We start from the raw sequence: 21694 nt of genomic DNA on the forward strand, positions 1-21694 counted from the left end.
CAAAAGTGGACGGAAGATGGTCAATTTTGCCCACGAAGCCGGCGGGTGCCTAAAACTTCCCGACGTCGATTCGTCGTCTACGGTGGTCCAACGGGGTCAAGGTTGGTTGGGTTTTGCTCCTGGGGTGATGGGCTACAAAGCCCAAGTGGTGGCATCGGCCATTGCTTTGCCGATTTGCCGGAAAATCGAAAAGGGTGGCCGGAGCACCATTGATTTTCGTCAACTTTCGTGGCCTCAAACCGCCCCATACCATGGTTAATCAAGGTGGTTCTTAGGTGGGTTTTGTAGAGGGGAATGAGAGCTTCAAGATGGTGGTGGTGGCATCGAAAAAATCCACCGGAGTTGGCCGGAATCGGCCTTGGAAAATGGGCACCCGCGGTGGGTGCGGGTGGACGAAAACCCACTTTTTTTTTTTTTTTTTTTTTTTTTTTTTCTTTCTTCCAATTCTGATTGGGCTTTCCCCACAAGGGGGAATTTAATTTAAATAAATGCTAAACCTTGAATAACCAATTTCGAACGTCCGTAACTATACCGTTATAATCCGGACTCGCAAACAGCTTTCGCCTATACGTTCGTACCAATAAGTACTACGAGAATATGCTAAAAGAATAAGTCCCACATCTCTCGAGTCGATGGTCAACAGAAGTCAAAGTCCTTGCCTCTAGGGCAATTTTGTAAATTCACGCTTTTAAAATAAAATAAAAACGTAAAATTTGGAACGGGTTGTCACAGCTTCTTAGTCCAATAATGCACCAAACGCTTCACTAAGTTAGTCCAGTTTAGTCTAGTCTAAGCCAGTCCAGCTTAGTCCTTGAAGCTAATCCAGTCCGAGATAGTCCGGCGCAACAAACGCCCCCTAATGGTATTCAAAGTTTGATCAAAGTTCCATGACTTTGTACACCTCATTATATTACTATTAATATTTATATTTTTATAGTTTTGACATTAATTTTTTGATATTTTATAAGATTTATAATCCTATAAATTTAAAATCTCTCATTATAATACTATTAGAAATGGCTACAATAAAAAGTTCAAACATTTTAATTGAATAAATGGATAAAAACTATGTAACAATAAGAAATAATAAATGGCAAAAAGAATGAAGCCATAGTGTTAAAAAAATTGGTACATTTCACATATAACAAAGTGGTACATTAATAAAGAAGAATGGGTACATTATAAATAAATTAGGGTACGCATAAAAGATTAAAAAATTATGAGTACAAATGAAATTTTAAAAAATATGGGCGCAAAAAGAAATTAATACATGGGTACAAATTAAAACTAAAAATAAAATACTACAAATTAAAAAAAAAAAAAAAAAAAAAAAAAAGGTTGCAAATTAAAAGTGGGTACAGACTAAAAATATAAATATATGATAGAAAGTTTGGCCATAAAAAATAAATATACCATATGTAATTTTTCTATCATTGATTTAATTATACAATGTCACGTGACGGTAAACACATGGGCACAAATACAAATAAAACTTTAAAAAATATGGGCACAAAAAGAAATTAATATATGGGTACAAATTAATACTGAAAAAAAAATTGGTACAAATAAAAAATGGTTTGCAAATTAAAAATGGGTACAAACTAAAAATAAAAATATATGATGAAAAATTTAGCCATAAATATAAATATACTAATTGTAACACTTTTAGAACTAAATGAATATTTTTAGGTAAAATATTTTATTATTGAAATAATTAATGATGTTATTAATACCCAAAAACCTTGATCAAAAATTGAAAAGAAATAAAGTTTTAGTTAATGTAGTAGCAAAAGAAGGGATGTAAATCTAATTTCTCCTTTAATTAAAGAAGATATGAGGCCTAAAGACACGATGAGACCAAAGGCTCAGCTCTTGGACTTTTATGATTGTTCGCCTCCAAACGATTGTTTCACTACGGGCCTCCTCAAGGCATCGTCAAGTTCAACATGGCCTCAATTCTTCTACGAGTGTATACATAGATAAACTGGAAATACCATTACTTGCCTAAGGGCCAAGACCAAGTTAGGATTTGTAGATCCCTTCGATAATACAAGGTTCTAAAAACGCTAACCGCTAGTCCAGTAGCAAGCAAGAGTTTAGCACCGAAAGGGATTTAAGTATATCATATAAAATTAATTGAATTTATTATATAATATATAAATAAACCTTGAATAAAATGTTATTTTAAACAAGAAGATATATAGGTAAGTATATATGTTTTGAAGCCCTAGAGGAGTTTTGAGGCGAAGCAGAAAATCCCCCTTCTTGGGTTTGGTTTGATTCACAAGAAGAATCTGATTTTCTTGGCGGTGACAGATTTCGGAATGTAGAAGGCTTTAGACGCAATTCTAGCTGAACTAGGAAAAGAATGGAAATGAGGAAAGTGTTTGATTGGTGGTGGGGGTGGAGGAGGTGGTGCTGGAGGGGAAAGTGACATTCTTTCGCAATTGGAAGATCGCAGTGCGTTCAGAATTTCGCGCTCCGCCGCTCTCCATTTCTCGGAGACTGCAATTCAAGAGCCGGAATTGATTTTTTGTTTAGGGTTGTTGGTTGGTTCTATATTTGACACATTTGTGGAGAGAATGTCTGATGACTCATCTAGGCTACCAGCTGAAGCATTCGAAAGGCGGACATTTGATGAATTCGAATCTCCGAAAGAATGGATAGATTCATCATCGGAAGAATAAGAATTAACGAGAGTAATTTTGTCACCGGTTGCGGAATTAGCACAATCAGAGTCATATTTCACTAACTCTGCAATCATATCCTCATGAATGGACATAATTTCCCTAGTGGAAGAACTACTACTAGCATCATTGAATTCCGATTTTATCATTTCTTGATTTGTTTCTTCCCTCTCAAGCAATGTATGATTCTGTGATGAAATTACAGTTTCACAAGTTTCTTTGGAACAAGAAATCTGCTGATGTTGCTGCTCTAAATCCATCGCTAACGATTCAAGATAAATGAGACCAGTAGCAGCAGTGGCACGATTTAACCTCACCTTGCTTGCTGATTTAGCTCCTCCCTTTTTGCCGACAACTGAAATTGTTAGCGAGATTCCATCATCTCCACATATCATTCCATCATCTCCACATATCTCTCCCCAATCCTCTTGATTGCGTTAAATTTAGAATGATTGTATAGGGTTGACTTGGTGATTTCAATTGTAATTAATTATTGTATCAAATGTGTTCTATATATCATGTAATTCTGGGAATGAATAAAATAAGGGAAAATCATTTTCTACATGGTATCACCTAGGTCTAGGCTCCTTTTTCTCGAAAAATCCTAGCCGATCCCTGCCTCTTCTCCCATGGCTACCTCTGTTCCTTCTTCTGGCCCTAGTATTGCTAGCTTCCTGAAATTAGATGAAGACAATTATCCTGAATGGCTTCGCCAGATGAAACCATTCCTTATTGGCCAAGGACTTTACAAGTTCGTTGATGGCTCTTACCCAAAACCTCCAGCTACCATTCTTGCCGTGCCCCTCACCCCTCCTTCCCCCACCGATGTTCCTGCTGCTACTGTTCCTATACCTAATCCGGCTTTGCTCACATGGATTCAACAAGACCAACTTGTGGTCAGTTACATAACTACTACATTGACCAAGCCAATTATTTCTCTTACCATTGGTTGTGAGACAGCCCAGGCCATCTGGGAATGTCTTCATCACCACTTTTCCCAAACTTCTATTGCTAGCTCCGCATCCCTCCAGTTTCAACTCCTCGACATCACAAAAGGGACCAAATCCCTTAATGAATACTTGCTCCAAGTCAAACACATTGCTGACTCCTTGGCTGCAATCAACAAACCCGTGGATCCTGAGTATTTAGTCACTCTCACTCTTCGAGGCCTTGGTCCCGAATATCTCATGCTTCGAACCGCCATTCTTCAAAGTTCTTCCCTTCTAACCTTCACTGAACTTCGCTCTCGCATTCTCGCATTTGAAGCCCAAGACCCCAACTTCACCGCATCATCTCCATCCTCCCATGCTCTCTTTAATAACCACCCCCCACCATCGGCTCCTCAAAACCCAACCCCACCTCAACAATTCCCTGGATATAAGCCTCATAATCCAAAGGGTTTCCATCGAAATCATACTGGACGTGGTGGTAATTACCGCAACAACCGGATCTCTAACGCCGATACAACAATAATCATGGCTTTCCTCTTCCCCCGACGCAAGGTCAGCAACCATGGCTTCCACGCCCCCCTCCTTGGTCTGCTTCAACTCACGGCTTGTTGGGCCCTCCTCCAACCTGGTGTCCCAATTGCAACACCAATCAACATAACCAGGCCCACTGCCCACACAGGTACACTGGCTCTGCCCAATTCCCTCCATTTGCTGGTGCACATATGGCCCAATCCGCTACTGCGGCCGATCCCGTTTGGTATCCTGATACTGACGCCACTCATCACATGACGAGTCCCGACACATCTCTTCAAAACCCGTATCCCTGCCATGGTAATCAACATGTATTTATGGGTAATGGAGATTCCATGAATGTTACCCACACCGGTACTCTTCCATTTTCTTTGGGCTCTTCTAAATTCACTCTTTGTGATGTTTTTCGCATTCCCGCCATTCGCAAAAATTTACTTTCCGTTGCTCATTTCACCAAAGATAATCTTGTATTTTTCCTTTTTGCCCCAGATTTATCAAATTTATGATTTGCTCACCGGTGCACTATTATTTCAGGGCCCATGTGAAGATGGCTTGTATCCTCTTAAACTTTCCTCCATCCGTCAACCCCTTGCTCCTCACGCTCTTTCCACTCTTCACTCCACTACTTGGCATCGTCGTCTCGGTCACTCGTCATCTTCTGTTCTTTCCCACCTAGGACCATTGTTAGGCAAAGAAATAAAATTTAATAAGACATTCTGTACGGATTGTGCTATAAGCAAATCCACTCAACTACCGTTTTCGAACCGTATTATTTCAGTCTCATTTTCTTTTCAACTCATTCACTCCGATGTTTGGATGTCTCTTGTGCCATCTATTAGTGGTTTTCGGTATTATGTTCTTTTTACGGATGATTTTTCGCGTTACTCTTGGATTTATCCCATGTGCCGTAAATCGGAAGTGTTTACACACTTTCAAACATTTGTTCCATGGCACATAATCTCTTCAACTCTAGTATTAAAATCTTACAAAGTGACAATGGTACCGAATATGTGAACAATGCCTTCGCCAATTTTTGTACCACCTTAGGTATCCAACAACGGTTCTCATGTCCTCACACCCCTCAACAAAATGGTGTCGCCGAATGCAAACATCGCCATATTGCAGACATGATTCGCACTCTTCTTCATACTGCTCATTTACCATCTTCCTATTCGACTGAAGCGGCTCTCACCGCGGTTCATCTCATTAACCTTCTTCCTACACCCCTCATAAATTGGGAATCCCCATATGCCAAACTCTTCCATCGCTCTCCTTCTTACTCTCATCTCTGTGTCTTCGGTTGTTCATGCTTTCCTAACCTCAGTCTTTATACATCCCACAAAAATTTCCCCTCGTTCTTTAGAATGTGTCTTCATTGGTTACAGTCCGAGTCATAAAGGTTATAGGTGTCTCCACCCTTCCACCGGTCGTGTCTATATCTCCCGTCATGTAATTTTTCAAGAAGATTATTTTCCTTTTACTAATTTGCAGGTCACTCATGAATCTCCAACAGTTTTGTTGGACATTCAACCTATCGCACCTCTGCAGCCCCCGCTGCCGAGCCCTCATATACCATTGTCTTCTCCTCCTCCGCAGGTTACTTCTCCCCCCAGTGATCTGCCGAGCTCACCACCCAACTCGCAGGCCCCAGTTGCTGCCTCTATTGCAGCTCCACAGACTTCAAATATCTTGCCCCCTTCACCGACAACACCACTTCCACCGCAAGCATCATATGATGATGCACTAACTGCACCGTCCATTGTCTCACCGCATGCAACCCATGCAGATCCCATGGTGCCTTCCCATGCTAGTCCCATGGCCCACGAAACACATGTCACCACTGCCCCATCTATGCATCCAATGGTAACACGTCTCCGACTTGGCATCACCAAGCCCAAGCATCTCATCGATGGCACCGTACGCTATCCTCTGCCCAAAGCCCTTATCACAACACTCTCTGACCTTGAGCCCACCTGCTTCTCTCAAGCCTCCAAGAGTCATGAGTGGCGCTCTGCAATGTCCGAAAAGATTAATGCTCTACTTAAAAATAATACATGGTCTCTCGTTCCTCCTTCACCTCATCATAACACAGTTGGTTCTAAGTGGGTGTTCCGGATAAAACGAAAGCCTGATGGATCTATTGAGCGTTATAAAGCTCGTTTAGTCACCAAGGGTTTTCATTAACAGCCCGGAGTTGATTATGGGGAGACCTTTAGCCCCGTTGTAAAACCTACCACCATTCGAACGGTTCTAAGTGTTGCCATTTCTCATGGTTGGCCACTACGCCAACTCGATGTCAAAAATGCATTTCTTCACGGGTTCCTCCAAGAAGATGTTTACATGACTCAACCTCCTGGTTTCGTTGACCCTGATCGTCCCCATTATGTATGCAAGTTATACAAATCTCTCTACGGTCTCAAACAAGCGCCCCGAGCATGGTTCCATCGCATTAGCTCCTTCCTCATCACTGCCGGTTTCACACAAAGTGTTGCTGATCCATCCCTCTTCAATTATCGGTTTGGTCATCACACCATATTTTTGCTCCTATATGTTGATGACATTGTTCTCACTGGTAGTGATAATGTTTTGCTACAACGTTTTATTGATGCATTGGGCAGTGGTTTCGACATCAAAGATCTTAGTCCACTTCAATATTTTTTGGGATTGCAGGTTCTTACTCATGGTGATTCCCTACACATCAATCAATTAAAATATGCTCATGATTTGTTACAAAAGCACAATCTTGAACATTGCAAGCCCGTCACTACACCCATCGCTGCAAAGGTGGTTTTGTCCAATACTAATGGTCCTCTCCTCTCTTCTCCCACGGAGTTTCGCGAACTTGTTGGCTGCCTTCAATATCTCACCTTGACACGTCCCGACATTGCTTATGCGGTGAATACAGTTTCTCAATTTATGAGTGCCCCTCGTGCTCCTCATCTTGTTGCCGCCAAACGTATTCTTCGGTACGTCAAAGGGACTCTCGATCATGGTCTTGTATTTACTCCTCAATTACGAACCGCACGCCTTTGTGCTTATTCCGATGCCGATTGGGCGGGGTGCCCTGATACACGCCGCTCTACAAGTGGTTACTTAATTTACTTGGGTTCGAACCTTGTCTCATGGTGCTCAAAGAAACAGCCCACTATTGCTAGATCCAGTGCCGAGTCCGAGTACAGGTCCCTTTCTCACTCTTGTGCAGAAACAACATGGTTATCCTATCTTCTCTATGAGCTAGGTGTCTCTATACAGTTTCCCGTTCATCTTTACTGCGACAATCTTAGCGCCACCTACATGGCTGCCAACCCCGTCTTCCATGCTCGCACTCGTCACATTGAACTTGACTACCACTTCGTTCGTGAAAAGGTTGTTGTTGGTAATCATCGCGTATTCTTTGTGCCATCCATCGATCAGCCAGCTGATGTTCTTACTAAAACGCTGCACAAGCCGCGTCACACCTTTCTTTGCTCCAAACTTGTACAACCGAGGCCGTCCAGTTTCCCGGGGGGGGGGGGGGGTGTTAGCGAGATTCCATCATCTCCACATATCTCTCCCCAATCCTCTTGATTGCATTAAATTTAGAATGATTGCATAGGGTTGACTTGGTGATTTCAGTTGTAATTAATTATTGTATCAAATGTGTTCTATATATCATGTAATTCTGGGAATGAATAAAATAAGGGAAAATCATTTTCTACAGAAATCACTCTCGTGGGTTTCTTCTTATGCTTTCTGTGCTTTTTGCAACCCCAAATAATTCCGAACACACAGATAACTACTGCAGCTCCTGTTGAAACAAGAACAGCCACAAGTATCCTCGTGATTCCCCCTCTATGTTCTCTGTGAATGTTTTGAGGCTTTGGGATCGAGCGCAAGCGATGCAGATGATGCGAACCCGCGTGGATGTGAGGCGCCGGAGCAGGAGCAGGAGCTGGACTAGGAGCGTCCTCCTCGCTGTAGGGAATTGGAGAAGGAGAAGGAGAAACGTTTCTACTGTCACCAACCGACGGCGTTCCCTTGTGGAAGCTGTTCAAACCAAGTAAAGCTCTGAAATTTTAGACAACTGAAGCTGCATTCACTTCATATTCCCTGGAACCTTTGTGATTATGTAGGTTTTGGGGAGCTTGGCATTGTCCTCCATGAAATGCAGGTGGTGTTGTAGGCCATGAACATTTAAGTAGTCCTCCTCTGCATTGTGTAATGATAGGAGAAAAGATATGATGAAAAAAATCATAAGGAGGAGAATCTGAGAGAAAATTTATCCCATTTTTCTCTCTCTCAACCCAAAAATCATCAAAGCAGCAATCTAACTTTCTGTTTATAAATCATCTTCTTTTTGTTCACTTATTTGGAAAAGAAAAGGAAAAAGAAAATGTTCTTTGGGTGGGTGTAGCAGAATGGGTGGTGTGCAATGAAGGTATTGCAGAGAGAGAGACTTTGAAGCCATTCCGAGGAACCCCTGAGCCTGGTAGTTGAAGTTGGACTGGCCATTCTTTACCTCTCTGTTCATGCACACTTATCTCTCCTCACCTCCATTAATCCCTCTGCAAAAACACCTTTAATTTGCTTCCCATATGTCTCACAAACAATGTTCAATCTAAACCCTAATTTGACACCATTTATTTTGTCTTTTTTTTTTTTTCCTCTCCTTAACTGTCTTTTATGTGAGGAAAGTTGAAGATGTTTTCTGCCATATACTCATCAATTGCCAATCATGAAGATCATCATTCTTTTCGTCAAAGTTTTTGTGATGATTTATGAGTTATGAATGCCACTCTACACGATAAATGAGTCAATGGGATTTGCAGTTGAATGTGGCTTTTTTAGTACATAAAAGTGATCAAATCAAACAAGTCTTGGTGGGTTCCATTTTGGTTGCCCCCTACCTAACTCTCTATAGAGTAAAGATTCTATTAAGCATTGATGTAGTCTAGAAGGAAAATGCTAAGAAAACTATATCTTGTAGAACACATCAAAATCATTTCTCGAGTAGAGGTAGACTTACTTGTATTGTGGACTTTAGATATTGTCTGCAAAATATGATCTCCATGGCATCACTTATTGTAGAAATGTTGAATAGGTCCTCAAGTGATTAAAAAGAATGTATGGTTAGTTATCCTTGGGTTATGCATGGTGGATAATAAATGAATGTGCGTTTAATGTTTTAATCTCAATTCTTAATATCAAATTTAAGGATGGATGACCATAAACCGTTAGTTATCAAGTGACCTAGAGAACATAACTTCAATGTATTGCTACATTTCTTTGTGGAATTCTTTAATCTAAATCGTTTAAATCAGTAATAAAGAATGACTTATATGAAATAAACCATTACGTGACGAATTTGGGACATCGATATCTTAGCGTCCTCATTTCATGCGAGTGTCTTACCCAATGTAGAGGGTGATGGCACCAGATCTCCAACCGACATAATTGCAGAGAGGAATGTACAACGAGAGGGGACCATCACTTTCCCATGTGATATTCGGAAGCCAAAAGCAAAACATAAAGAAAGTGAAGAATCATAAGATCTTGATGCGTGCGAAGTTATGGGATGCTTAAAAGTTGATTAGCGATTGCGTGTCCCTCTCTCATACTTTTAGTGGCTAAATCGCACTGCTCAGTAGTTGTTAACCTTTTGGACTTGCATCCAAATTTTGGTGGGATTAATGTTGGTTTTTCATGACCTAATTCACCATGTCATAAGCTTCTGTGTTGTCCCCTTCACCTAACCACAGAGAGAGAGAGAGAGAGAGAAAGAGAGAGAGGAGACTCAAACCGACAAGAGATTTTTCGGTGTGACTGATACACGGAGTGGTACACCGCATGTCATTATACAAATGGTGTAATACATGTGCTAAAAGTTAATAACTTGAAAAGTAAAATTTTCTACCACTTCTATTAAAACACGTGATGTACCATTTGTATTCCCATCACAATTAAAAATTTCTCCAAACCGACAACACAGAGACTACCTGCATGTCGTTAGCAATTGGCTAACCTTAGTGGTTGCTTAGAATCTAACACTGTGCAATGGGGGACCTTTCCTTACCATGTTACTTTCATGTACCACTTTTTTGTGAACAATTAGCCTGCAAGGCTGCAACCGACTTTTTAACCTAAGTTATTGAAATTAACATAGAAATTGTTACACGTAAGAAGTTATTTATATTCGTAGACAAATTATATGTAGTTTAACGTGTGTGCATTACCTTTATTTTATGTGAGTTTAATGAGTTATTTTATATATGTTAAGATTCTAATTTCAGACGGTGAGTAGGAATGTCTTGTTACTTGAGTCGAGTAGTGTCCTTTAAAAGCGAATATTTGTGAAAGCGTTCGTTTGTAAGTGTTTTAGAAATTAATCATTAATAAAAACGCAAGTGAATTTTGGAAAAACGCATGAAGTGCTTTTTGGAAGAAGCATGAAGCACTTCAATTACTTTTGGAACTCAAAATTTTTTCTCTAAAAACACTTTTAATCATTTTAAAAGCACTCACTTACAAACAAATCCTGAGACAATGTTTAGCTATTTATGCTGTTTTTTTTTTTTGGGGGGAGGCCGCGGGGGGGGGGGGGGGGGGAAGCCATTTATACTGTATTAACTAATAACAAACTACTAGCAGAGAGAATGAGAACAGTTGTTAGTTTGCTAATGTGATAACAAATGACATAAATGAATAATAATAATAAAGTAGCTAGCGTTCAGCATCAAATTAAAGACAACAAACACTTCTAATTTACATAGCAGATGGATTACTTATCATAGCTAAGCAACACTCTTGAATTACCAACCCGGATCCAGAAAGCGTCACTGACCTAGTTCATTACCTTAAAACCCTAATTGCTACATGCATAAAGGGTGTATGACCCAGATAATTATCGTTTCAAGCAAACACACCGCGGCAGAGTAATCACACAACTGTAGGCACATCATTCTCTTCAAAACACGTTGGATCTTTACGTGAAAAGGAGCCAGTGGTGACCATGTTCTTGAGACCTGATGTTGACCTGAAGTACATGGGTCGCAACCGCTTCATCACCCACATAAGAAACCGGATAGTCTGAAGTACGCTGCCTATGACCAGCAACGTAATCCAAAGAATAAAGAATATCCGGTACAAGCTTGATGAAACGAAACAACGGTAATTAGGGACCATCACGTACAGCACAATTAGATAGGTGAGTGCCAAGAATGCGAGAGTGACGCACATGGACATCGATAAGAGCCACGTGCACAACCGATTGTGGAGAGGAAATCCACTAACGAGCAAAAGGGTGACACTCAAAGAAGCAAGGAACGTGATGGTATTGAATGCTATGAAAGTGCGGAAGTAATCATCGGGATCATTACCGTAGCCGAACACTGCAGTTCCAACTCTACATACACTCTCTTCACTGCAAACTGTTATATTATTAAAGGTAGTGTTTGTATCATTATGTTCCCATACACCACCAGGTGGGTTGACTACGGCTTGAAAAGTCATGGTCGAGATCACCGTAGCCACAACCATCAGCAAGCCACGTGTGTCCTTCACCCAATCATCCGGATATCTTAACCATTTCATCAATTTTGTCAAGAACCACCTTGCTGGCTTTGATCCCTTTTCCGATGGTGCTACTCGTTTGTGAAGCTTCTTTTTCTTCTCTACCCTTCTTGGATTTGGTGATACAACAACAGCGGCAGCGGCAACAGCAGAGTTAGGATTGTCATTTTCATTATTTTCTCTTCTGATTAATCCTGCGTCCACCAAAATTTGTTGAATTTCTAAGCTTCTGCTAAAGTCCTCTCTTGCAACGCTGCTGTACTCTAAGACATCTGACATGGTCAGAGACATCCCATTCACACCAACTGCTTCTGCTCTTATAGTATCAACGGAAAGCAGGTAACGTATAATCTGTAAATAATATATACACTTCATTAATATGGGGAGATTTTTTAATGTGACTGGAACACGGAGTGGTACACCACGTATCACTATATAAATAGTGGAATAAGTGTGTTAAAAAGTTAATAACTTAGAAAATATAATTTCTCATCACTTATATAAAAACACATGGTGTACTATGCGTATTTCGGTCACACTAAAAAATTTCTCATTAATATGATGGAAATTATGCTCCTAGGGGGAACAACAAGGGAAAGCGCATATAAACTAGGATTAATCTCAGTTTCCTACTTTGAAGTTTCTTAGTTTTTAACATTTGATACATCAAGTTTTTACGTCTTAGTTTGGTACTTAAAGTCATAATTAATTTTGGAACACTTTTATACATTCGTTAAGTTTTTCATCAGAACCTCCTAATGATATTGCAGCTGCATAGACAATAAATGAACGTCACGTGTCAATATGGGCGCACGTGGATATTAAAACGTTTTAAGAAATTAAAATAAAAAATTTTAAAAACTAAAAAAATTAAAATTTTTAAAAACTAAAATACTAAAAACCTAAAAGGGTGAAGATCATTTAAAAGAAAAAGGAGGTCCACGAAGGTCTCCGACGACCACCACGGTAGATTCCAGGCCTAGCTGATCAACGTTTGGCATCTTTGGGGAGGATTTTGGATGGGCAGACGACCAAGCTATCGACAACCACTACGGGAAACACGGGCACTTGGCTCGGGTCCAGATTTCTAGATGCCCAATAAAAAAACAAACACGAGGTTCCTAAGCCATTCGAGACTGAACTTTCCGTAGGCTGGCCAGCCAACTGGAGTATCCGTATTAGCCCGCAGCGACAATGGGTTGTCTTCGGATTCGGAGTTGGTGACGGCTGAAGACGCCGAACCGATGACCGGCAGCGGTGCTACTGCTAATACTTCTACAACTTCTTGAGATGCAGATGGACGGGATTCTTTCTTTTATTCCAGTTGAACGGGAGGTAAGGGAAGGGAGTGGGTTGCAGATCTGGGGAAGGGAAACCCATATGCAGCACAAAAAGGGAGTTGATTCATTCCACCGCCGCCCATGTGCAGTCGAAGGGAGGGAGATAGAGCTCTGCAATACCTCCTCATATGCGATTCCAGATAACTCTGTTTTTAATTTTTTAATATTTTAGCTTTTTTAATATTCACGTGGGTGGGCCCTGCCGGCGTCTAATTATTGTCTACGTAGATGCATCAACGTAAATTCTGACAAAAAATTTAAAGAATGTATAAAAATATTTCAGAATTAATTATGACTTAAGTACTAAATTGGGACAAAAAAAACTTAATGCATTAAATGTTGAAAACTAAAAAACCAAAAACTTTATAATAATAACTGAGATTAATGCCATAAACTATATATAAAGGGGAACAAACAAAAGAAAATTTACACATGAACATATTTAATTAATATAGTAAAAAACTAAGAATATCCAGTATAGAAACCTATATATACGTACCTTAATTTGCCTTAGCATCAAAGCTAAGTGCAGGATGGTCACACTACCATCACAGCAGCCAGCTCTTGAGTTGAGGAACTCGCCATTGCTGTCGTCTCTTTCAACCAACAGTTTCAAGCACTCTAACTGGTTGTGTATAATACACAAGTGCAAAACTGTTTCCTTCGATCTGTTTTCAACTTTGACATACATGGACTCAGGATTTTTATCAATCAACTTCTGCAGCACCTCAACTTCTCCATTCATGGCTGCATAGTGAAGAGGGATTCTTCCCTTTTCATCGCAACGCAAGCACGCATCAGCATACACAGATAACAAAGCTTCGACAGTCTCCTTGTGGCCGTCAGCAGAAGCCAAGTGCAGGGGCGTGCGTCCATCGGCGTCCATCCGCTCTGCAAGTTTGGGATTTTTAGTGCAAAGGGCTTCGGTAAACTCAGTGTGGCCGTGCAAAGCCGACACATGTAAGGGGGTTCCGGTTTTGCCGGTCTGCAGGGATATTCTCCATAGAATGTCTGGGTCATTTTTGATCAACCCGTTTAAGGATTCTACACTCCCGGTCCGTGATGCCTTGTACACTTCATCTTCATTGTGCGGTCTGATCTCCATTATTTTCTCTCTCTCTCTCTCTCTCTCTCTCTCTCTGAACTTTGCTTCACTTAGAAGAAATTAAATGCCAAAACAAACGCAGACAACAGGTAGCAATTGGAGTCACCAAACCATGCAAATTTATAGTTGAGAAACACTAGGGGGGAGTCTCTCAAAAGTGAAATGCATGGACTCTCTATTATCTTACAATTTAATATCGATTTTTGTGCTAACATTATAAAATATTGTGCCAAAATATGAGGTGACACAGAGTCTATAAATTTAGTTTAAAAAATTTGGTTTGCAATTTGGTTTAAAAAATTTGGTCTCCCAAGCATTATCCATAAATTTAGTCTCCGCAGTGTTACCCCATCAAATGAATTAATGTACCTGAATGAAGAACATACAAATTGCACGGGAATATATTATATTAAAAAAATTAGTTTACCTAAATGTAATCAAAATATATTATGATGAATAAAATGAAAATGAAAATGAAAATTTAAATGTAATTAATACAATAAAAATAGGAAGAAAAAGAGAAATAAAACATTAAAATACAATTAATCAATGAGATGATTAAATGTATCAGGAGCATAAAGTTACACTAGCACCCCGAACTGATAAGCGTATCAAAAGATATGCATTATATATTTTATCCAAATACGAAGTGCAAAAGTTTCCATCCTCCTTTGGGGTGATTTGAACGTATATAGGACTTGCATCTTCTCTTAGAATTTCTTACCTTCTTGGATCACAACACATCTTCTTTATATATATTTATAAATAAATAAATAAATAAAATATATATATATATCAAGACTCAAGATAAAAAATACGAATCTTAATATAGGAGATCATTTGGAAGTATTTCTAAAATTGCTGAAAGCTTTTTGATGAAAATACAAGTAATTTCTGAAAAAAAAAACACTTAAAATACTTTTTAAAAAAAACATATTAACTTCTCGTAGAAAATACTTTTAAAACTTCAAAAATTTTTTTTTTAACAACGCTTTCAATAATTATTAGGAAGACGAAAAAGACAAAAGACCGTTTTGACAAATATCATATTTTATAGTACTAACGTACCCACCACAATCATACTACACAAATTAAATATGAGATTTGTTTTTTCCTCGAACAAATTAATCATGAGCATATACAGCTAAGACATACCAAACAAAATATAGGAAAAATTAATTACATGTCTAATTATTATTATTGCCTCAATCATTTCCATTAGCTTTATTAATTACGAGAAATAAGAGAGCGTTTGCCGACGCCGGGGGAACCAAGGAAGACGATGCCGGGCCGCTTCTCTAGAGAGTCTCCTTCTTTTGCTTGAGCTTCCATTTCTCTGATTAATTTCGGAGAGTCTGATTAAGTTAGGATCTTCGCAGATCTAAAACCTTAATTCTTCGACCTCAATTTGATGAAGACAATGACTGACTTTCTCAGCAGACTTTCCTATTGCAAGTGCTACACGGCAACAGGGCTCGGCTTTTTTTTTTTTTTTTTTTTTTTGTGTTCAGAAGGTAGAGAAAATTTTAATTATGTATCATGACTATTTGTGTGGAATCTGGATTATCGTCCGATTTTTTTTGTGAGGATTCAGAGATTTGTGAATTATGTTCGTTTATCGTACATTATGTGATTAAAAATTATTTTAAATATTTTTATTTAAAATTAAACACAAACAGAATACGATTTAAAATTTTTATTTAAAATTTGATAAAAACTGATTGTACAATGTATGATAAACGAATACAATTTACGAATTTTTAGAATCCCCACTAAAACAATGCGAAAAAAAATCTTGTTGGATTTGTGTGGACTAACACAAGGGCACAATGAGCGAGAACCTCCGGCAACAAATTCACACCAAACTTCCAACGTAATCACTCAGAGAACTTGGACTGCACACATGTGAGTCATTGAAGTTGCAGTGCTTGAGAGTTGAGAGCTTGTATCTAGGCCCACTGTTTTAGCCACGTGTTAGCCAAAGCCCGGAGAAGAAAGTAATCATTCATATAATAAAAGAATAATCTTATATCAAATAAACCCCTTGTAAACCAATTAAAGTAATTGAATTTACATAATAAAATCGATTTCTATAGAATTTACATTAAGAATAGAGAAAATAATATTTAATAAACAATTGATTGAATCACAATATTGGTAGTCTATTGTGAGGTTAAGTCCAACCTCTCCTTATAGTGTAGATAATATCGTTTGTCAAAACAAACAATCATTTCATAACTAATTTAATCACATTATTATCCGCGTGCGAAAAACTTTTTTTTATAATCGACATTACACGCCTCTTAAGATGTTATGTTCGTATATTTTGGTGATATGTGTTAACTACATTAGAGAAGTATCAGAGATGAACAATTATAAAATCAAGAAATGAAGTTTTAAATAGAGAAGAGAAATGTGAGAAATAAATGAATGAAGTTTTTGTATTAAACTCAATGAACTCACTTCACTATTTCAACTAACTATTACATCATCCAATCCTTTATAACTGTTTTGATGAGCTGACAAAGATGAGTTGGCAGTGATATATTCAACAATGACCGTTCATACTTAATTGCTCCTACCTCGGTCAGATTGCCCACCCACTTGTCCTATGACAAAATTATTAAAAAGTAAATTTACAAAATTACCCTTGTATTATTTTATGCATTCTTCTTTGTTGCTTTTGATTTTTTTTGGTTGAGGAGCATTCTGGTCCTATTTATTTTTGTCGAGGCCGTGACCCCAAAATGAGGGTCTGGCTTTATATAAGAGATTTTAAAACTCACCGTTTTTCAAGATAAAAATAAAATTGTCTAAATATATTTAGACAGTCAATTAGGTAGCTTAATAGATTTTTTTTTTCTGCAATTTTTAGTTAAAATAGCAAAGAACTTCATATAGTTAGGCCCTGCTAGAGATGCTCTAACCTCTCCAATTTTTTATTTTTTTTTATAAACACCCCATGCTCACATGAGATTAAAAAAGCAATTACAAACAGACTCTTAAGGTGATTCGCGTATATTTGCATGGACTGCCGCTAAATCTCTAACTGTTCAAAGCTTGTGGGGAGCTCGCAAATTATTGACGACCATGATCAGACCCCATCCTGCATGCAAGTAGCCAAAATCTGATTCGTACACGTAGCAAAATTATTTGTTGCTGGAGAAATTTGTACGGAAAGCAAAATGTATCAGAAACGAAACTTGGGGCAGGTGTAAAGCTAAGCAAATTGCTTCTGCTCCAACCAAATCAAAAATATGTACATTAATGTTATGAGTTACGATTAAAATCTAAAAATTAAAAAGATCTTTTTTTTTTTTTTTTGAAAACCAATGAACCAAATATTATAAAGAAGCCTACAAGAGGCAAACAGCAGAAACAAAGCCAAGCAGTGATAATGGAGATACCACAAAGACCCCCCCCCCCCCACCAAGGAGATGTTGTATGGGTCGAAAGGCTTCCATCTTCGTTGGTCTTTGTATTGAATTAAAAAGATCTTAATTATTAAACATTAATAACTAAGAACCAGAGAAGGTGATGTGCAATAAAGGTGTGGCATTGCGCAGAGAGAGAGATAGAGAGAAGAGAGAGGGGTGCGTTTGGTGGGCCATAGACTGGCATGAATATGATTTGCAGCGCTGGACTGATTCGACTGAATGTGACTTGATTGGATTAATATCCTTCGTTTGGTATTCACTAAGCCAGCTGGACTCGAATTGATTAGTCCTTGTGGTCCACTGTTCCAAAATTTGTCCCTGCGATCGCATGAACAAGGATTGTTTATTTTTTTACTTCTGTTTTATGTGATCATGGTTAAATCACGTTAATATTTTATATTATTTTTTTATAGAGATAATAAGACAAAAATAAATGGTAATATAAAATATTGATGTGGCAACTGTGACCACACAAATATAAAGGCACGGTAGGGCACCGAAAATGGGAGGATAGACAATCATTGTCTCGATCGTATAGTTGTAAACAGAAAGTGTGATCCACATGTGGATGCGGAACTATGATATATTATGGTAAAAAAACATATGAAAGATCATGTATCCAATGATTGTGGAACTAATAATCATGCATTCAACACCAAACACCAAAATGTCATCAAACCAAATTAATTTTTTATTTAACTAAGTTCTTAGCACTTCAGTTCAATCTTAAGCTAAAAAGAGTAGTTCAATTGACTAAAATTACACAAAAGGGAGAAGGACAGAACAAACAATTGTGGAAAGTTGTACAATGACACTGACCCTGCAAGTTAAATATGAAAAATGTTCAAAAGAATGTAAAAGCTCAACTCAAATTATCCCTAGCATCAGTTGATTAACAATGAAAAAACAAAATTTGTATAAGTTTATATTGCTTGTTGCTTGACAATTAAGCGTGAGAAAAAAATGCAAGGAAAAAAATATTGTTAAATATCCGGTGAATAACAGTGAACATTACATTTAGATTTAGTATAACATGAATATGCATGTGGATGGTAAATACTAAGAAAGAATATGCATAGGTAAATAGTAACTATCAATTAACCATTTTAATTAACACTTTTAAAAAATTGTTTACGTATACAAAAATCTAATACAAAGAATAGAAGGCTCTGAATATTATAAAAAGAAATCCATATACTATAGACACAGTGGGTATGAAAATATATATCATTTGACAATACAAAATCAAGCAATGTCTAAAGATGATAATCAGATCCTAGATAGTGTTTATTACAAAAAGCAGAAACGTTATATCATATGCATTAAAACAATTAACAAATTTTCAATGGGCAATACTAAAGGTTTATTAATTAAAATCATTAAATAATGATTGCTCACCTTTTGTCAACCAGTATAAAGTGCAGAGTTGTACACTTAGGGACCTGGATTGTCTGCCCTCCCCATCCCATACCCTTCCCATCCCCTCATATTTATGTGGTCACGGCTAAATCACGTCAACATTTATCATCATTTATCAAATTGAAAAACCAGAACACCACCTGTGCAAAATAGTGAATTTGTGTTATCATCATAGTATCCTCACCATTATCATTTATCACTACCCACCTGCAATTCCTTGCTCTCCGATTTCAAATCACTTTAATTCTCATCCCAATTAATGGTTTTGAGTTGCCACTAACTTCTGCAAATCCCAAATCACAAAATTTCAGTAAGGGTATGCCGAAACACAAAATCAAAATTCAATTTCATTGTATACAGACCAACATCAAGATTGAGACATGTTTTAACTTCTACAATTCTACACACTTTGGAACCCTAAATTTTCCCGGAAACAAAAGAAAATGAAAGAAGCTGTACCTGGTTCAAATAAAAAACCCAAATTTTTAAAATTAAAATCACAAAAATTTCAACAAAAAAAAAAGAACTCGAAACAAATATGTCGGAGAACTCACCAGGAAACCTAAGCTTTCGGATTACCGATTTCCTAAAAATCAAGCTTTTCTAGGTTTAAAATTTCTTCCCGGCAACAGATCCAACATTCATTCAAAGAAAATTCGAATTGGAAAAAAAAAAAAATGAGAGAGGGGGAGAGACATACCTTCTTGCGGAGGCCAGAGATTCGAAGCTTGAGAGAGAGCTTGACAAATTTGTGGAAGCAACTGGAAGAGCATGCTTTTCCATGTAAGGGACCTGGCTTCTCTGCCCTCTAGTTCCCATGCACTTTCATCCCCTCCTATCTGTGAGGTAATGGTTAAGTCACGTCAACATTTTATATCACTATTGTTTTTTGTCTTATTATCTCTATAAAAAAATCAATACAAAATGTTGACGTAGCTTAACCGTGACCGCACAAAATAGGAGGGGATGAGAGTGTATGGAAATTGGAAGGGCAGAGAAGCCGGGTCCATTTCTTCCCTTCCATGATGAGCAACACGTGTATAACAGTATAGGAGGAAGGAAATCCAACGAAAAGGCGCACGATGAGGACGCGGGGAACACGCATTTAGAAGGGCAAAATCGCCACTTAACAACACAATCCCACTAAAGCCGGAAAACCATGAAGAAAATGAGGGACGAAACCGGAACAACACTATTAATGCACAGTACTTTTCCACCAGGTTTTAGTACATAAAATAACTAGTAAATTTTACCCGCACGTTGTTGCGGAAGCAAAAAGAAAATATAGCTATAGATTATGTCATTAACATATAAATATGTAGAGATTGAAATAAACATTGGATAGAAATATAGCAAATATTTGTACATAGTTGTCTAAATTTATACAACATACATAGAAGGCATTATCAACTATTCTGTCATCCACATACAAAAGTAGTTATCCTGTTATTCCCCTTTGATAACTACCCTAGATGCTGATTTGTATCACCATTGGAAGATAAAATGTTTCAAAACGGCAGATTGTTTCTATACACCAAAAAATGGGGAATTCATGTTAGCAAAGGACTATTTACAGACAAAAAATATTAGTCAACACTGTTCTGTTTTGGACAACAGATGATAATATCCTCTGTAGAGCAGCAAAAGTTTTTTTTTTTTTCCTTGGAGCAGTCACTGCAGATAAAAAATTTGGATAATTGGAAAAAAATACAAAAAGAGAAGCAAATGTTAATACACATGGAATACGGTTTGTACATGAATAGATTTATAGTATGAAAGAAGCAGTAAGAAAACAAAGTCACCTAATTTTTTTTTTTTCTGTGCAGCAACGTCTGTTTTTGAGCTAGTTGGGGAGGATTTTTTTTTCAACAGTTTAATCGGAACTTGATCGAAATCTTGCACATTTGCTTCAGAGATCTCTTCTGTTTCACTGTGTTAAGATATCAAAAAAATCAGAAAATTAAATTTGGATTAGATTGAGATTAATTTGAGATGTAGTTAAAAATAAAGGAAAACTAATGAAAAATGCTTGAAAACTTTGAGTTTTAATGATAAGGACAAAATCAAGAGTAAAGTAAATAGTATCAGAATTGACTTTTTAGTGTTAAAATGTGGTTTTTTGTTAAAGTGAACAGTACCGCTGGCTTTTCGCTAAAACTTCCTAAAAATATTGTTATACAGAGTATAACAATTTTTCAGAATCTGTAAAAAGCGTTCTTCTAATTGGTTCTTTTTTTCTTTTATGTGATTCCCCAGCTGTCTCAATAGGTGCAGCGGAAGATGAAACTGTTATAGAAGATATTGCAATTTCTCTACTAATGGACTGTGGAGTTGCTGGCTGGATGCTAAGGTCTTCAAAAATGTTGTAGATGAGGAAATCGTTTGAGTTCAATGAATTTCTCTTGCTTCCAAACCAGAGGTGAAATTTTTTTCTCTGGCCTCTTAGTTTGAGAAACTAACTTGGCAACTGTTTTTGATCTGTTGATTGATTGAAGACCAAATCTTTACAGGCCATGTCAAAAACCTTTTCACCTAATTTGCCAATGATTAGCGCATTGATTTCACTCGTATCATCTTCAAGCACCAAGAACACTTTGTACCTTCATTTAAAAAAAAATTCCCGTTCTTTCGCCGTGTTTAGTACCCACACCAATTAACTTTGATAAATTATCATTCA

The 21694-nt window shown here is 37.8% G+C and overlaps 1 protein-coding gene across 1 annotated transcript; it reads right to left on the reverse strand.

Annotated features, from left to right (window-relative positions):
- Positions 1-11073: 11073 nt before the first annotated feature.
- On the reverse strand, positions 11074-14287 carry LOC137744222 (ankyrin repeat-containing protein ITN1-like). Its single transcript, XM_068484083.1, has 2 exons — positions 13556-14287; positions 11074-12067 (listed from the first exon to the last, which is right to left on the reverse strand). The coding sequence occupies exons 1-2, from the start codon at positions 14159-14161 to the stop codon at positions 11084-11086; spliced, it is 1590 nt and encodes a 529-aa protein (XP_068340184.1). The 5' UTR covers positions 14162-14287; the 3' UTR covers positions 11074-11083.
- Positions 14288-21694: the final 7407 nt, after the last annotated feature.

This window comes from Pyrus communis, chromosome 9, assembly GCF_963583255.1.
Source record: "Pyrus communis chromosome 9, drPyrComm1.1, whole genome shotgun sequence".
NCBI lineage: Eukaryota > Viridiplantae > Streptophyta > Magnoliopsida > Rosales > Rosaceae > Pyrus > Pyrus communis.

Bases quoted from the DNA above. Each gene is read 5' to 3' on its own strand.
- LOC137744222 (XM_068484083.1), bottom strand. From the start codon at position 14,161: ATGGAGATCAGACCGCACAATGAAGATGAAGTGTACAAGGCATCACGG. The intron at 12,068-13,555 runs GTACGTATATAT...TATTATTTACAG, and splicing joins TGATGCTAAGGCAAATTAAG to ATTATACGTTACCTGCTTTC.